Here is an 18,337-nt window from a genome sequence, read left to right as displayed (position 1 = left end):
TTTTAATTTTTTTTGATGGGTTCTTTGGTTTGTTTTTGTTGAAATAGGTGTACGTGGGTATGATTGGGTGTTGACGATTGTGGGTTCATTTTTTTCTTCTTCTTCTTCTTCTTCGTTTTCGTTCTTGTGGCTGTGATTTCCGTGATTTTTTTTTTTTAATTTCCTTTTATTTTCTTTCGGTTTCGTGGTTGCGAGAGTCTCGGGATGAAGGTGTTTCTCTGCCGTTCTCTCTTGGTCCTTCTTTCCATTTTTCGTCGTCAATTCTCTTCCTTTTTCCTTATCCGTCTCCGCCTTCTTCCCGTCCATTCTTCTCTTCTCTTTCTTCTATTCGCTTATTTCCCCTTTCCTCCTCTTCCTTCCTCATCTTCTTTCTGGATCTCTCTTTCTCGAATCGTCTTCGCTCTTATTTTTTCTCCCACCTCCTCTTCCCCTTCTCTTTTCTTCCCTTATCTCCCTTCTTCCTTTCCCTACGTTTTTTCCCTCCATCTCCCTCCCTCCCTTCCCTCCCTCCCTCCTCCTCCTCCCTGCCTCCCTCCCTCCCCCCTATCCCCCTCCTTCCCTCCCCCCTATCCTCCCTCCCTCCCTCCCTCCCTCCCTCCTGGCGCCGTGCGGTACGACACTCTGGGCCCGAGTGCCACGGCGCGAAGGGGAAATTTCTCGCGAGGTCCACGGCGGTCGGTCAGTTCGCTTGGGAACGTAGCGTGAGGCAGACCTGCGGGAGAGACCGTGCGCTGCTCTGTGCGCGCGTGATTTTGATTACATAAAGATAGAAAAGAGGCTTTTAAATCATATGACCACTCTCGCTGTGGTTTGTGCTCTTACTTCGAAGACACTTATATAATACCTAGTAAGTGTGCCCTTAATCCTGGATCTATAAGTGGTGTCAGTGGTGAGAAAATCATCGTTGTGAAGTATGGATGTAATAATTGTTCTTAAAATTTGTAATGTTTAAATAATAATGATAACCATGGATAGATGATACAGTGTTGTTATACATACATGTTTCATTAAAGTGATTTTATTTTAAAAAGGCAAAAGTAACAGGTATAGGAAGTTTATATGTTGCGAAAAAACACGTATTAAATGTATTATTTTTTGATTGACGCCAAGTTGTCAAGCAAAATAAGTTTTCGTGTCACAAGTACCGCACGCAGGTAACAAGGAATGCATTTGTTTGTGTTTCGGCAACTAACGAAGGAAATTAATTCAGATTTTCCTGTATAGGCCTGTCTGTGTGTGTGCGCGCGCGCGTGTGAGTGAGAGGGAGAGAGAGAGAGAGATGGTGACATCGTCTGTCTCCGTGATTATCGATCCACGGAAGCCTAACCGATAATTTCGCGACCTGAGATTAGTCAAACTGCGCCGAAGTGTTATCGGGAATACTCACTTGTCTGGAGCAGCGAGATCCCGAGGCGAATCGTATGAAGGGTATTTGCACCTGTGACCTGACCTCCCCACCCTTTCCTCTGTCCTCCTCCTCCTCCTCCCCATCTCCTCCCTGTCTCCCCCCTTCCCCATTCCCTATACTCCCTCCTCACTCCCCCTCTCCCTTCGTCCCACTCCCTATTACCCTCTTTATCCCTCTCTCCCTAGTCCCTCCCGAGCTTCTCTTCCCGACGTCACTCGTCACCCATACATGCCCCTACATCCCTCGCCCCTTTCCCCTGGCCTACCCGTGGGAGATGCCCGGCCGCCCGGTATTGTGGGCGCTAGTGGTCTTGGGCAGAGAGAGGGAGATGGGGATTTAGTTATAGAATATTTATTTAGGGAACTGTGGCTGTGGGGTTTGTAGATGGAGGTATGCAGATGTCGAATTCTGGAAATGGGGAGAGAGAGAGAGATGATAAGAGAAGGAGAGAGAGAGAAAGGATAAGAGAAAGAGAGCATATGATAACAACGAGAGAAAGGAAAAATATGCCCGTGCAATAACACCAGAACTTCGCCTTTGCCGTTTGTGTTGTATGAATGAAACATGTCTATAAGAGGCGAGAGAAAGAAAATTTGAAGGTCTCTAAGACGTAAGATCACGGTAGGGGGTTGAGGGTGGTGGTGGAGGAGGGGGGGGGCGTGTAACATATGGAAGGGTAATTACTGAGGGATTAAATAACAGCTGTTTCCATAACGTGGAGTTTAAGATTTTTAAGTTTGCTTGGTGTGTTGCGAGGAAGAGAGAAGTAGGTAGATAAAGTGTAGATGATTATTATTGGTAGATAAAGGCGAGGAAGTGTAGGGAAATGTAGATTTTTTTGGTAGATAAAGAGGAGGAAAAATAGGGAGATGTAGATTGTTTTTTGGTAGATAAAGAGGAGGAAAAATAGGGAGATGTAGATTGTTTTTTTCGGTAGATAAAGTGGAGGAAAAGTATATTTCTGTAGGTATTGCTACATACAGTAGATATTTGTCTGAAAGATCGATACCTGTAGATATTGTTACATAGACGGATAAACCTGTGGGTAGTTTAGTTAAGATAAGAGGATGAAAGTAGATAGTTAAGTAGACAGATGGATGAAAGTAGATAGTTAAGTAGACAGATGGATGAAAGTAGATAGTTAAGTAGACAGATGGATGAAAGTAGATTGTCAAGTAGATAGATGAAAGTAGATAGCTGTAGATTGCATTGTTGCTTTTAAGTGTGCTTTTAACTTTAACCCTGGATGTCAGTGCGTCTCAGGCACTCTTATCACTCACGTACACACTGGAGACAGGATGCTAAGCATATCCGGGGAGGTTTTCGATCATGGACAGAGAGAAAGAGAGAGAAAGGGAGAGGGAGAGAGCGAGAGAGAGAGAGAGATTCTCTTAATAGACTAATGGTCGGTTTCGATATGCATGTCGGTGTTTCGAATAAGTTTTCAACAGCTACAAATTGTTTCCGTATTTTTTTCCTCCTCTCTTTTTCCTCCTCCTCCTTCTTCTGCTCCTCCTCCTCCTCCTCCTCCACCTCCTCTTACCGTTTCTCCGTGTTGCTAGGTGGAAAATTTACGAGCTGCCCCCCCTCCTCCCCCTGCAGGAAAGAGATGAGACGAGGTTGAGGGGGAAAGGGGGGGGGGGAGGGTGATTGATAGAGAGGCAGTGGATAATCTTCCCTTTTTTTTCGAGCTCAGAAATAGCATTTAAAAGAGCCCGGGAGACAGGCGGGGCGGAGCGCACGGCGGGGACAGAAATAGTGCCTGCTGGTGACTGCCTGCTTGCTCCTCGCTCTCTCGCCTGCTGAAATCCCCGAGAGGAGGTGGGGGGGGGCTTTCTCTCTTCTCTCTCTCTTCTCTTCTCTTCTTTCTCTTCTCTCCTCTTCTCTCTTCCTCTCTCTTCTCTCTTCTCTCCTCTCTCTCTCTTGTCTCTCTGTCTCTCTTCTCTCTCTCTCTCTCTCTCTCTCTCCCTTTCTCTCTCTTCCCCACTCCCTCCCTCTCCCGTTCTCTCTCTTTCCCCCTCTCCCCTTCCCTCTCCTCCCTCCTCCCCCGTTCCACGCCAGTTCCACTTGTGTCGCGTTTAAATTTCGCAAGGTGTAAATGTTTATAATAATTTCACTTCAGGTTTCTTCTATGTTGCATATCAATTGCACGGGAATCAGTTCTTTGTTTATATTTGCTTTTCGCTTGAGTAGAGTTTCGTATTTGTGGAATGCCAGGGGTGGAAATTCCCTCAAGTAGCATTCTGCCGGTTAAAGGATTTTTTTTAATCTGTATTTATTCCCTCTTTCTCCTCCTGGTATATGTCTCCTCCTCCTCCTCCTCCTTTCCTCCTCCTTATTCTTTCCCTCTTCTTCTTATCCCCCTCTTCTCTTACTTCTGTCCTTGATAGGTCAATCTATCCTTTTTCTTCTCCTTTCTCTTCTTCTTCTTCTTCTCTTCCTCTTCTTCCTCTTCCTCCTTCCTCCTCCTCTTCCTCCTCCTCCTCCTCCTCCTCCTCCTCTCCTCCTCCTCCTCCTCCTCCTCCTCCTCCTCCTCCTCCTCCTCCTCCTCCTCCTCCTCCTCCTCCTTTTCCTCCTCCTCCTCCTCCTCCCCCTCCATCTATTACTCCCCTGGATGATTTCGCTGCAGGAAAGGGACACCGATGCCGCCCTCACTAGCCTCCCTTCCCGAGCCTTTTAAACTCCTCGCGCAGACCAAGCCGTGGAACTGGTTTGCGATTTGATGCGTTTGGGATCATCGCCGTCGTCGTCGTTGGTGGTGGTGGTGGAGGAAGAGTTGTTGGTGATGGGGAGTTGTTGTTGGTGGTGTTGATGGTGGTGGTGATGGTGGAGTTGTTGTTGGTGGTGTTGATGGTGGTGGTGGTGGTGGTGGTGATGGTATTGTTGTTGTTGGTAGAGTTGGTGGTGTTTATGTTGTTGGTGGTGATGATGATGGAGTTGTTTGTGCTGGTGGAGCTGTTGGAGATGATGGTGGTGATAACTGTTATATCGTTATTATTAATGTTATTTTTCGTAGCAGGTTTTGTCATTAGCGTTATCTTCGCGTCGTGAGACCAGAGATCAAAGTCTTTGCCGGTTTGTTAGTCTGGTTCGTGTGTTCGTTTGTACACTGGGTGGCGTTTGTTTGTTAGCTTGTTCTTCGCTTGTTAGTTGAGGATGGAATAAACAATGTCCTTTTTTAAAATAAGAAAATGCACTTTCTGGCGAATGATTCACATACGGCGTTTATATAAAGTCGTATGGCGTTTATTATATAGATTTATTGTTAATTTTTGTTAATTTATATATATAAAAAATGCACTTTTTGGGGGAATGATTCTCATACGTCGTTTATATAAAGTCGAATGATATCTTATATATTTTTTTCCCTCTTTTCTTTTCTTTTTATTCCATTTTCTTTTCTTTTTTCCTTTCTTTTTTTTGCGCAGTCCGAAGATCACAGGAAGGGAAAGAGGAGAGAGTCCTTGCTTGTTCCTTCCTTCCGCCTTCGCTTGCGTGGAGGCGCAGGGAAATTTCTGTAATTGTCATTGTGTCTGCAGTGGAGGGGGGGGGGTAGGGGAGGGGGAGGGGGATGGTAGGGGAGGAGAGGGTAGGGAGAGGGTAGGGAGGGAGGGGGGGAGGAAGGTAGGGAAGGAGGAGGAGGGGGAGGAAGAGGAAGAGAGGGAGGAAGGGAAAGAGAGGGAAGGAAGGAAGGAAGGGAGGACGGGTAGGGAGAGGGAAGAAAAGAGAGAAGAGGAGGGAGAGGAAAGAGAGAGAGAGGGAAAGATGCAAAGAGATGGAGAGAGAAAGAGGAGAGAAAGATAAATAATGCGGAATAGGGAGGAAGGCACAGGAAATGTGGTACGTAATTTACTTAGCAGTGGAAGGGAGGAGGGAGAAGGAGAAGGAAGGGGGGGGAGGTGAGGTAATTAGGGAGTGGCGACGGAGGGAGAGGGAGAGGGGGAGGGAGGAGAGGGAGAAGAGGGAGGAGGGAAGGGGAAGGAGGAGGAAGGAGACACTACCCTCTCCGCCCACTCCCTCCCCCTCTCCCCCCACTCCCTCTCCCTCTCCCCCCACTCCTTCCCCTCCCCCCCACCCCCTCCCCCTCTCCTCCCACAAACTCTTCCACCCTTGTTATATTCCGACCTTCATAGGAGAGCGAGGCTGGCTGGTCGTGGCCGGGGCCGTGTGTCCCCCCCACTCCCCCCTCCCCTGTTTTCTAACCAGCGGCGAGGTTGGAGGAGGAGGAAGCGGGGGAGGAGGAGGAGGGAGAGAAGGAGGAGGAGGAGGAGGAGGAGGAGGAAGCGGGGGAGGAGGAGGAGGGGGAGAAGGAGGAGGAGGAGGAGGAAGCGGGGGAGGAGGGGGAGAAGGAGGAAGGGGGGAGGAGGAGGAGGAGGAGGAAGCGGGGGAGGAGGAGGAGGAAGAAGATGCTCTCGACCTCTCTGTTCCTCGCTTTTATCTTGTGCCTTATTATTTCGGTCTCTGTCTCTCTCTCTCTCTTCGTCTTCCTCTTCCTCCTCCTCCTCCTCCTCCTCCTCAAAGAGAGAAAACGAGGAAAATCACCAAGGAAAACGGAAAGGGAAGAGGGGGAGGAGAGAGCGTTGGGGGGGGAGGGGGGGAGACCGAGAGAGGGGAAGTGAGGGAGGAAGTAGAGGAAGAGGAGGATGGAGGAGAAGGAGGGGGGAGGGGGATGGAGGAGAGGAGGAGGAGGAGAAGGAGGGGGATGGAGGAGAGGAGATGGAGAGGGGGGGATGGAGGAGGAGGAGGGGGATGGAGGGGGGAGAGGGGGAGGGGGAGATGAAAGGTCGCGCGATCCCACTGGGCCGTCGCGTTGTCATTATTGGTGATGCAATTTGCACAGTATTGCAAGCTAGGCGGCCGTGTGTGTGCGAGGGGGGGGGGGGGAGTGACGTTGGCGAGTCATTCCATGGACGAGGACGCGGCGGAGGCAAAGGCGGGGGGGGGGGGGAGGATGAAAGAAGGAAGAAGGAAAAAGGAGGAGCAAAAAGAGGAGGAGGAGGAGGAGGAGGAGGAAGACGGCGTCGAGGGAGGGAGGGAAAAGGAGGAGGAAGAAGAAGAGACGAGAGAATAAGAAACTGGAGAAACAAAGAGAAAAAGAGAGAGGAAGGAAGGGAATAAGAGCTGGGAGAAAGGGAAGAGGAGGAGGAGGAGGGAGGTTAGTAGAGAGAGAGAGAAAGGAAGAGGAAGAGAGGGGAAGAGAGAAGGAGATAGAGAGGCAGAGGGAGAGAGAGAGAGGCAGAGAGGGAGAGGCGGAGTTGAAAGAAAATGATCACCAATTAATTTGTCGTAATTTATGTCTGACCGCGAGGGAATGACGTCATGCGTTGACGTAGAAAGGGATTCTCTCTCTCTCTCTCTCTCTCTCTCTCTCTCTCTCTCTCTCTCTCTCTCTATCTATCTCTCTCTATCTCTCTCCCTCCCTCCCTCCCTCCCTCCCTCCCTCTCCCTCCCTCCCTCCCTTCCTCCCTCCTTCCTTCCCTCCCTCCCTCCTTCCCTCCCTCCTTTCCCAATCTTTCCCTCCCTCTCTTTCTCTCTCCCTCTCGCTCACTATCTATGTCTGTCTCTCAATCTCTCTCTCTGTGTCTGTCTCATTTATCCTCCCCCCCCCTCCCCTCCCCCATTCCTCTCTTATCAGCATCCTTATCGCCTCTCGAAGATAAGGAAATTGTATAAGAGGTTATAAGTTAATAAAACGCTAAGAAGTTGATTTAGTTGTGTCATTCCCCGCCGGTGTTGCCAAGCAAGGGTCGCGTCGCTCGCTCGCTGGGTAATGACGGGGCGGGGGGGGGGTCTGTTTATGTTTTGCTGTTGTTGTTGTTGTTGAGGTTGATGTTTTTGTTGTTGTTGTTGTGTTGTTGAGGTTGATGTTTTTGTTGTTGCTGTTTTGTTGTTATGCTTTTGTTGCTGTTCTTGCTGTTGAGGTTGATTTTTTTGTTGTTGCTGTTGTTGTTGTTGTTTTGCTTTTGTTATTTTTTTTGGGGGGTCGTTTGAAATCCGTCCATTTTTTTGTGTGGAAATGTTTTGTTGTTTTTAAATTCTTTTGTTGAATTTCTTGTTTTATTTTTTATTTGTTTTATTTTTTATGGCTTTGCGGTTTGTAGTAAACTTTATTTATGTATCGTGTTTTTGTTTTAGGTTATCCAATGTGTTTGTTTGTTTGTTTCTGTGTGATCTATATGTGTTGTTACCTTTGATTTGTTTGTTTGTTTTAGATGAAATTGTTTTTATGTATTTTTACTCTGATCTATATGCGTATGATAATCGATTCTTTTTTTTAGTTGATTATCCTAATTATTATCCGTTTTATTAATTAAGAAGCGATATATACATGTAAAAGGAAGTAAATTTTTCGTTTATTCTTCATTAATTTGCATTTAATTAAGTTGACGTATAGGTAACAGGTGACGTGTGTGGGCGTGAGTTTACAGGTGACGCGTGGGCGTGAGAACCACGTAGGTGAAGTGTGTTGATTGGTGACTGTGATGGAAATGATGATGTGTCTGTTTTATCATTATCATTATTTTTTATTATTATTTTTATTATATATATTATATTTTTTTTTTATTTTTTTTTTTTTGGGGGGGGGGTTATTTTCTGGTCTGTGAATGTGTAAGAAAAATCGGCAGGAAAGTAATATTAATATTAATATATATATTCCGTTTTTTTCCAATTTGGATCGAAAGATGATTTAGAAGAAATTAATTTTAATTTTGATTCGAGGCAGCGAGGAATCAGCTTTTTTTGTGTGTATATATCTATCCCTTTAAGCTAGGTTTTTTTAATTATCGTGATTTCATCATTTTTTTTTGTTGTTATTGATTACTCCATTTTTATTGTGGTATTTATTATCATCATCATCAATCACCAACACCATCACCACCACAACGCCATCATTATCACCACCATGACGATTATCATTCAGCATCGCGGCCATAATTATCATCTCGAGGACCACCAATAACCACGACCGGCATCACCATCATCACCACCAGCATGGTAATGCTCCACCTCCCTTACCATTATCATCACCATCATCACCACCATCATAATTACCATCTCAGCCACCACCAACCAATACCGGCTTCACCGTCACCACCACCACCACCATCATCACCATCACCACCACCATTCTCATCCCAACCACTCCTACCATCATCATAGTAATTCTCATCTCAACCCTTACCCTCACCACCACCATCATCACCATCACCATCACCATCACCATCACCATCACCACCACCACCACCCCCACCACCACCACCCCACCACCACCCCCCACCACCCCCACCACCACCACCCCCCTACCATCATCACCCCCCCCCAGCACGCGTAACCGCCTCGTCCCCCCAGGGCCTGATGACAACCCTGATGATGCCGAGCGACTACGGCGTGGAGATGTACCTCGGATCCTCTCCGGTCCTCACCTCGGGCTACCTGGCTCAGCCCTTCATCCACGACTACTCCAGACTACCCCTGCAGGCCGCGTCGCCCCCCTGCCAGGCCAGCCCCCTGCAGGCCAGCCCCCTGCACACCTTCTGGGGCCACAGCGCCAACACCACCAACAACAACAGCAGCTGCAACTTCAACAGTCTCAACCACAACAACAACACCATCAGTGGTTCTTCCTCGTCTTCCTCCTCTTTGTCTTCCTCCTCCTCCAACAACAACAACAACTACAACCACAGCAGTCACTTCCCCAGCAGTTTCAGAAGCGCGCTCGACGGAGGGCCCCTCTCGGCGTCGTGTTCCTCCGAGTACAGCCAGGGCCTCTTCTCCAGAAATACTTTTCGGTGAGTTTGGGAAAGGACTTTCAGTCTTCGGAGATTAGGGGAGTTATTTTTGGGAAATGATTTAGTCTTCGGTAATTAGAGAGGAGTTATTTTGAGGAAATGATTTAGAGTCGTCGGTAATTACAGAGGAGTTATTTTTGGGGAAATGATTTAGATTCTTCGGAATCTAAATCATTTCCCAAAAATAGCTCCTCTCCTCAAACTCCTCTAACTCGGAAGTTAGAGGAGTTATTTTGGGGGAAATGATTTAGATTCTCTAGAAATACTTTTCGGTGCTTTTGGAAAATTGATTTGGATTCGACGGAGATTAGAGAGGAGCTATTTTTGGGGAAATGATTTAGATTCTTCGGTAATTAGAGGAGTTTTTTTTGGGGGGAAATTATTTAGATTATATGGAAATTAGGGGAGTTAATTTTGTATTTTATTAGTCATTTTACTGAACGAATGAGGGACTCATTGCGAAACCTAACGAAGAAGGAACATTTTTATTGTTATTATTTATTCAGCCATAAACCCACAAACCTCGTATAATAACTTAAAGCTCCTCTTTTGTATCATTATCATTCACTCGACCAGAAACCCAGAAACCCCTCGCGAAACCTACCTGAGGCTTTGATTATTAATATTGATGCAACCGCGAACCCACGAATTGCATTGCGAAACCTGACGAAGGATTTTCTGTTTTTTCTTGGGAACAGGCGGGCGAGTAGTCGACGCTCCCCCCCCAAGAAGGTGGTGGAGACGCCCACGCTCACCTTGCAGCCCATCAAGTCATGCCTCGTCGCACGCCAGGAGGACGAGTATGAGGTGAGTGCGAGGAGGAGGAGCAGGAGGAGGAGGAGGAGGATAATGATGATGATGATGAGGAGGAGGAGGAGGAAGAGGAAGAGTAGAGGGGTGGATGAGAGAGAAAGAGAGAGAGAGAGAGAGAGAGAGAGAGAGAGAGAGAGAGAGAGAGAGAGAGAGAGAGAGAGAGAGAACGAAAGAACTTGAGAGAGAGAAAAAAAACGAGAGAATTGGAATATGAATATAAGTCATATCTCTAAATCAAAAATTCAAAAAAAAAAAAAAAAAGTGACATCCCACTCAACCATATCAACCCGTATCTTATACCCCCCCCCTTCCTTCTTATCTCCCCCCCCCCCACCACCAGGAGGGCGCCATCTCGCCGACCCGGTTAAAAAAGCGGGTGGTGTTTGCGGACGACCAGGGCCACCCGCTCACGCAAGTACGACTCCTCACCGAGCGCTCCGACTGCCCGCCCAGATGGACTGCCGACTTCCTGGAGCAGGTGAGAGGGCGTGTGGGCGTGGGTGGGTGGGTGGGTGGGCGTGGGTGGGTGGGTGGGCGTGGGTGGGGTGGGTGGGCGTGGGTGGGTGTGGGTGTGTGTGTTTTCTCTCTTTAGCTTTTCTGTTTCTTTTTTCGTATTTTTTGTCTTCTGTATTTTCCCCTTTCTATTCATGTTTTCTGTCCAACTATCTGTCTATCTATCTATCTATCTATCTATCTATCTGTTTCTATCTATCTATCAATCTGTTAATATATCAGTCACTCAATCAATCAGGATGTCCACCTATCTATCCATCTATCTATCTATCTATCTATCTATCTATCTACCATTACCTACCTACCTACGAGTGCACGTTCCCGCAAGCGTTCGAACCCGCCCACTGACCCCGGCTTGGCCCGTCTCCCGCAGGTGACCGGCGGCGCCCAGGCGGAGGCGCTGGCGGACCAGTGGGAGCTCGCCTTCCGCCAGCCTGCCTCGGACTACCTGGGGATGAAGGCCCGGCTGGAGGCCAACAACGTCTCGCTCGAAAACGTCTTGGTCAAGGAATCCGAAGCCAGAGTCACCGGCACGGTTAAGGTGGGTGTCTGCTGCCTGTTGTTTTTAGATTTTTTTTTTAGTATTAGTATTATTGTTGTTGTTTTGTGTTGATTAAATATGTTTTTTTTTTTCATCTATAACTATTTAATTGTATAAATTTAATAATAATCATTAGTTTATATTTATTTATTCATTTATTTGCTCTATTTTTTGTATTATTGTTATTTTTCTTCTCACTTTTGTTTGTTATACAGTTAAATATTTCTCTTCTTGCTTCAGTAGCCATCCACTGTTACAATCCACTGTTACAATCCACTGTTATTATCATCTTTCCATTTATTATTATTTATTATTTATTATTATCTTTTCCACCTCCCCCCCTCGCCCGCAGGTCCGCAACCTGTCGTACCACAAGCAGGTGAAGGTGCGCTACACGACCAGCAACTGGGCGGCGCACGACGACGTCTACGCGGACTACGTGCCGTCCGCCGCCACCGCCACGGGCGCCTCCTACGACCTGTACGACACCTTCACCTTCGCCCTGCCGCTGCCGTCGTCCAGCCAGGCCGACAAGCTGGAGTTCTGCGTGTGCTACAGCTGCCACGACGCCGACTACTGGGACAACAACAACAACCAGAACTACGTGCTGGTCTCGTTCCGACCCAAGGGCGCCAAGCAGCAGGACGCCAAGCCCCTCGACGCCTACCACGTGAGCCTGGACGCGTGGAGCGAGTTCGCGTCGTGGAACCACCTCAGCGTGGACGACTCGCCCTACTGGTGAGGGGAGGCCGCGGGCGGAGGAGGCGACGGAGGCGGAGGCGACGAAGCAGGAGGCGACGGAGGCGGAGGCGACGGAGGCGGAGAGGGGTGGACCGGAATGGCGAAGGGATGGAAGATGGGCGTGAGATGGATAGGAAGAGGAGGAGGAGGAGGAGGAGGGAGGTAAAAGGGAGGAGGAGGAAGAGGAAGGAAGGAAGGAAAAGGAGGAGACAAGAGAAGAAGAATGAGGTGGAGGGCGAAACCGTGAATGGAAAGTGTGAATAGACAGACCAGACTAGATTGTCGAGGTAGAGAGAGAGACTGAAAGAGATTAGAGAGACAAAAGATAGAAGAAGAGAGAGAGAGAGAGAGAGAAAGCGTCACGTATCTTCAAGATAGGCCTAGAGGCGACGGCGAAATAGGCCTAAGTGACCCAAGAGACGGACTAGGAATGCAGTAGAGAAGGAAGTTGCCCTCGGCCTCTGCTGGTGCTAATTATTGTGTGTATATATATAGTTCTGTCGGTGTGTGCATAGAAGAAGGAAATTTTTAAAAAGAAGTGTATCTTCTATATTATATATACATGGATGAATAAACGTATATCTATTTTAGTCCAGTGGATGAAGCAGAGGAGTAAATAATTGGCCAAGAAATTTTTGAAAGAATTCAGGTGTGACTGAAAGTTTTTAGTATGATTATATGTATATATATTTTCGTAAGTGAGGATTACTGTCAAGTGCCTTTTATTGTAAAGGTCTCGGCAGACAATTGGAAAATAGAAAAAAATTAATATATAGTTTTTGGAAAAAGGCGGGGAGGAAAAATAATGAGAAAAAACAATAATGAAATGAGGGAAAATGATAAAAGAAAAAAATGAATTACCTGAAAAATTTCTGTGCTGCGTTTTAGTCTTCCTCATCACCCCCCTCCCCCCCGCCTACCACTTTCCTAACCCCCCCCCCTCCCCGTGGGGAAGAAAAGTCAGAAACGTGTCTTTCAGTGTTGCCAGAATAAAAGGAAAGAAAAAAAGTGTGAACATTTTTTTTGGGGGGGAAATATATATGTGTGAAAAAAAAAATCGTGAATCCCTTTTTGTCCATTCTATATTGGCACCAATTCCCCCTCTCCTCCTCCCCACCCCCCTCACCCCCCCTGCTCTCTCCGATACCAAAACTGGCGTCGCCGAAGTTGTTACCAAGTCAGTGTGTGAGGCTTAATGAGGAAGGGGGCTGGTATCGTACTCATAAATCTCCCCTCCCCCCTTTCCCCCTCATCCCCACACACACCCCTGTAATCCCCCCTCCCCCTCCCACACACCTGATTCCTAGCGCCCCCTCCTCTTCCTCCTCTTCCTCCTCTTCCTCCTCCTCCTCCTCCTCCTCCTCCTCCTCCTCCTCCTCTTCCTCATCCTCCCCCCTCCCCCTCCCCTTCACCCCCTCCCCCATGGAAAGGGGAGGTGGAAACAAACTCGATAAAGCAAAGGCAAGAGAAACGAAGAGAGAGGAAAGGGAAGACTGAAGAGGGTTTATATATATATTTATATTACGAAGAAGGGAAGGAGAGAAAGAGACAAAAGAGAGGAAGGAAGAAGCATAATAAAAAACAAGAAAAGAGTGAGTGAAAGAGAACGAGAGAGAGAAAAAAAACAGAAAAGAGAAGACGAAGAAGGAAACAAGAAGGGAGAAGAAAAGAAAAGAGAGAAAAATAAATTACAAGAAAGAAAGAAAAAAAGGAGGAAGAGAAACAGCGAGAAGAGAAGAGAAAAGAGACAGCGAATGGAAGGAGAAAAGGAACGAAAGAAGAAGAGAGAGAGAGAGAAAAAAAAGAAAACGCAGAGATCGGAGGGAAGCCAACAGCAATTTTTTGGATAATTAAAAAAAATGATGATGATGATGATGATAGTGAACAGATGGGACGGAAGCCATGTTGTAGGTGAGTCTCATGATCAATTGTGATGTCTCCTTTTTTTGTAAATAAACCTTTAAATATTGTCATCTGTGTTATTTTTTTCAATAATGGCATTCCTTTCACTGCCGTGAATACTCCTTTTCCCCTTTCCCCCCCCCCTCATCCCCCCGCGATAACCGTGCATTACATCAAAACCATTCTCATGTTCTTGTTCAGCTCGTCCCTTTTCTCTTGGTTTTGTTGGGGCATTCATATCTCTCTTTTCCTCGTTCTATCTATTCCTTTCCATATATTTTTTTCTTTGCACCGTTTTTTATCCCCTTGCCAAATCATTCCAGTCCTGTCTATCCACCTGAGCCTACCCAATTTGCCTAAACCACCTGTTGTCTGTCCATCCATTGCCAGCCCCCCATTCTCTTTAGGCGAGGACTTCCTATCCCCCACCATCCACCATTTCGCTCATCCACCCATTTGCCTATCCACCATTTGCTCTATCCTATATTGCCTATCCATTTGTTTGTCTTCCTATAATTTGTCTATCCTCCATTCTAGCCATCCGCATTTGCCTATCCCACCCATTTGCCTATCCATCCATTAGCCTATCCACCCATTTCCTATCCACCCATTAGCCTATCCACCCATTTGTTTGCATAGCAGCGTGTCTACTCATCCAGACATCCATGTGGTGAAATATCCACTCGCTTAAACATCCACGTAGCAACATTATCGGTCCTGTCGTCCACACAGCCATCCAATCCATCCGTCTTCACATCCACCCGACCCATTCCCTCATCACACCCACTCATCCACATCATCCACCTACCATCCACATCATCTAGCTGTCTTCCACCTCTTCTATCCACATCATCTACCTACCATCCACTCCATACGCATCATCCACCTACCATCCATCTACATCTACCCCATACCACTTTCATCCACCCACTCATCCACCCTCTCGCCCACCCCCCCACCCTCTCGCCCACCCACTCATCCACCCTCTCACCCACCCTCTCGCCCACCCACTCATCCACCCTCTCCCCCACCCTCTCACCCACCATCCCCCCCTCCACCCCACCCTCTCGCCACCCCTCATCCACCCTCTCACCCACCCCTCACCACCCCTCTTCCCCACCCTCATCCCCCTCTCGCCCACCCTCTCCACCCACCCCACTCCACCACCCTCTCGCCCCCTCTCACCCACCCCTCTCGCCACCCACTCATCCACCCTCTCACCCACCCTACCACCCCTCTCACCCCCCCCTCCACCACCCTCTCACCCACCCTCTCGCCCCCCCACCCACTCATCCCACCCTCTCACCCACCCTCTCACCCACCCTCTCGCCCACCCTCTCACCACCCTCTCACCCACCCTCTCGCCCACCCTCTCCCACCCTCTCACCACCCTCTCGCCTCCCCCCTTTGCCCCCCGCCCACCCTCTCCCCCACCCACCCTCTCCCCCCCACCCTCTCCCCCACCCACCCTCTCCCCCCACCCACCCTCTCGCCCCCCCCACCCACAGGGAAAAACACGCTGTCCCCTGCATGTTCGGGGCCCTGAAACCCCTTTTGCGTTTTCCCCTGTTTTGTTGAGCTTCTAACACTACTGAAAAAAACTGTTCTTTCTATTTTAAACTGAACGCTGGAAAAAAGAAGGAAAAAAGGAAAATTTTAAAAATGTAAATGGGCTGTTGTTTGGGAAGATATATGGATATGGATAAATTTGTGTACACACACACACCCACACACACACACACCACACACACAACACACCCACCCCACCCCCACACCCCCACATCACACACCCCCCGCACAACAAAACACCCCACACCCCACACACAAAGCACAACACACACCCCCACACACACACACACCGCACCCGGCACACGCACACGCACAACACACAAAACCAACACACACACACAACAACAAAAAACCCCAAACCCCACATCCATATGTATCCCATAAAACATACATACATTATACACGTATGCGGCCCCCGCTCAAAAACCCCATTATTTTTTTTATTTTTGTGGCCTGTGTGATGTTAAGGGAAATTGTTATTTGGTTGTTCAGTCATTCGCGTATTTTAGACAGAACACACCAGGCAAGAAAATAAAGAAAATATAAGAATATAAAACGGTTGAGTGAAAGGAAGAGATGTTATATATATATATATAAAATTATATTTTTTATATATAATATATATATAATATTAAAATTATATATATTTTTAATGCAAAGGAAAATTGACGGAAAAAATTTTTTTTATCTATATATAATTTTTTTTTTTTAAATTCTTTCATTCGTTCAAATTTAAATTTGAAAAAAATAAATCGGAGATAAGGGGAAAAAATGAACCCCTTTAAAAACAAGAAATTTATGGAAAATTTTTGGTGAATTATTTTTAATTTTAAAAGAAAGGAAATTTACAATTGTTTTTTTTTATTCATTAAAATATTTTTTTTATTATATTTTTATTGATTAATAATAAAGTTTGAATTTATCGGTTGAGGAAAAAATATATATCTTATATTATATATATTATTAAAATTATTATAAAATTTTATTATACTTTATGGAGTGACTGAACTGAGTTTTTTTTTTTTTTTTTTTTTTTTTTTTTTTTTTTTTTTTTTTTTTTTGTAAAATATCTTTTGGACGAAATGACATACGTATTTAGGAAAGTTTTCTGTGTCCCTTTTCCTTTTCTCTCGTCCTCTCTTTCCTTTTTTCTTTTCTTCCCTCTGATATTGTCTTGTATTATCTCTCTCTTTCTCGCTCTTGCTCTCTCTCTCTCTCTCTCTCTCTCTTTCTCTCTCTCTCTTTCTCTTTCTCTTTCTCTCTCTCTCCTCTCTCTCTCTTCTCTCTCCTCTCTCTCTCTCTCTCTCTCTCCTCTCTCTCTCTCTCTCCTCTCTCTCCTCTCTCTCTCTCTCTCTCTCTCTCCTTCCACCTCTTCGTGTGACCTTTTGTTTGGCACTCTGGCGCTGGAGGTCATTCGAGGCGACAGTTTTAAAAGGATTTGATTGTGCACGAGAAAGGGTCCTGTGCTACTGCCCCTTGTTGCATGCAATGGCGTGTTAAGTCTGGCCGTTGCAGATGCATTGTGTGTGTGTGTCTTTCTCTTTCTCTCTCTTTCTTTCTCTCTCTCTCTCTCTCTCTCTCTCTCTCTCTCTCTCTCTCCTCTCTTCTCTCTCTCTCTCTCCTCTCTCTCTCTCTCTCTCTCTGTCTGTCTGCTTCTTCTTCTTCTTCTTCTTCCTCTTCTCCTTCTTCTTCTCCTTCTCCTCCTCCTCCTCCTCCTCCTCTGCCAAAGGCCATTGAGATTCCCTCTTCTGTTCTCTCCTTGCTTTCATTATTATTCCTATTATTATTATTATTATCATCGCATTCATGGAAAAAAGGGGGGAGGAGGGGAAGGGGAGGGGGAAGGACGGGGGTAGGGGGTAAGGGGAAGAGAGGGGGAGGGAAGGGGAGGGGACGGGGGCAGGAGGAGCTAAGGAGGGGGGGAGGGAGAAACGGAGGTTGAGGTTGGTGGAGGGGGAGAGGGAGGGGGAGGGGGAGGAGGGGGGTCAGTGTCCTTCGTATATGCCGTCGACCTCCATCATCATCAGCATGAAGGTTGGGGGAAGAGGGAGGGAGGGAGGAAGAAGGGGAAGAGGGTGGGGAGGGGGGGAGGGGAAGAGGAGGAGAGAGGGAGGGAGAGGGAGAGGGAAGGAGGTGAGGAGGGAGGGAGGGAGGAAGAAGGGGAAGAGGGTGGGGAGGGGAAGAGGAGGAGTGAGAGAGGGAGGGAGGGAGGAGGAAGGTGGGAGAGATGGGAAGAGGGGGGAGGGGAAGGGGAAAAGGGAGGTCAGGGAGGGGAAGAGGGTGAAAGAGAGGGGGAAGAGGGGGGGAGGGAGGAGTGGGGTGGGGAATGAGAGAGCGAGAGAGGGAGAGGGGGACGGGAGGGGGGAGAATGAGAGGAGGGGAAGAGGGTGAAGAGGGAGGGAGGAAGAATAATGAGAGAGGGGGGGAGGGGGAGGGAGAGTGAGCATCAGAGTGCCAACAGCTTTTAAGGCGCGATTCAGTAACCTCTGGAGCAGTTTTATTATTGTTATTCTGTTCCTTGTGATTCGATGTTTTTCTTTCCTGATTTCATTTTTTCCCATTCTCCCTTCTTCTACTTCTTTCCTCTCTCTTCCTTGTTCTCCCTTTTCCTCCTTCGCTCCTCTCTCTCTCTCCTCCCTCTCCCTTTCCCTCTCCCTATTTTCTCCCCTCCCTCTCCCTTTACCTTCCCACTGTTAAAATAACAATAACAACATCAACAACAATAATAAAACAAAGTAAAAAAGAGGCACAAGATGCAACTTTTCCTTCTCAAAACTCAAGCGGAAAAAATCAAAATTCTCTCCCGTTTATAAAGCGTTGTGTTGCGAGGGCAGAGGGGAGAAGAGGGGAAAAGAGAAGGAGAGAATGGGGAGGGAGGAAGAGAGGAGAGAGAGAGAGAGAGAGAGAGAGAGAGAGAGAGAGAGAGAGAGAGAGAGAGAGAAGAGTGATAGAGAAAAGAAGGAAAGAGAAAAAAAAGAAAGAGAAAGTAAGAAAAGGAGAAGAATGATAAAGAAAAAAAAAGAGAATGTGAACAACATAGAAAGAGAAACAAACAGAAAC

The 18,337-nt window shown here is 47.2% G+C and overlaps 1 protein-coding gene across 2 annotated transcripts in view; it reads left to right on the top strand.

The window, feature by feature from the left end:
- The window catches only part of LOC119575316 (protein phosphatase 1 regulatory subunit 3C-B-like), a 69,196-nt gene extending 56,619 nt beyond the window's left edge, over window positions 1-12,577 (top strand). Inside the window, exons 1-6 of one of the 2 annotated variants that reach the window (XM_037922861.1) lie at window positions 676-847; window positions 8,759-9,198; window positions 9,897-10,005; window positions 10,352-10,489; window positions 10,898-11,065; window positions 11,418-12,577. In XM_037922861.1, the coding sequence (XP_037778789.1) occupies window positions 8,765-9,198; window positions 9,897-10,005; window positions 10,352-10,489; window positions 10,898-11,065; window positions 11,418-11,807 (1,239 nt within the window). In that variant the 5' untranslated portion in view covers window positions 676-847; window positions 8,759-8,764 and the 3' untranslated portion in view covers window positions 11,808-12,577. Of the gene's footprint in view, window positions 1-675; window positions 848-8,758; window positions 9,199-9,896; window positions 10,006-10,351; window positions 10,490-10,897; window positions 11,066-11,417 lie in introns of those variants that run through there. The other variant, XM_037922863.1, reaches the window with a different exon arrangement.
- Window positions 12,578-18,337: the final 5,760 nt, after the last annotated feature.

Source organism: Penaeus monodon, chromosome 7 (genome assembly GCF_015228065.2).
Source record: "Penaeus monodon isolate SGIC_2016 chromosome 7, NSTDA_Pmon_1, whole genome shotgun sequence".
Lineage (NCBI taxonomy): Eukaryota > Metazoa > Arthropoda > Malacostraca > Decapoda > Penaeidae > Penaeus > Penaeus monodon.
This window is presented reverse-complemented; position numbering and strand designations above follow the sequence as displayed.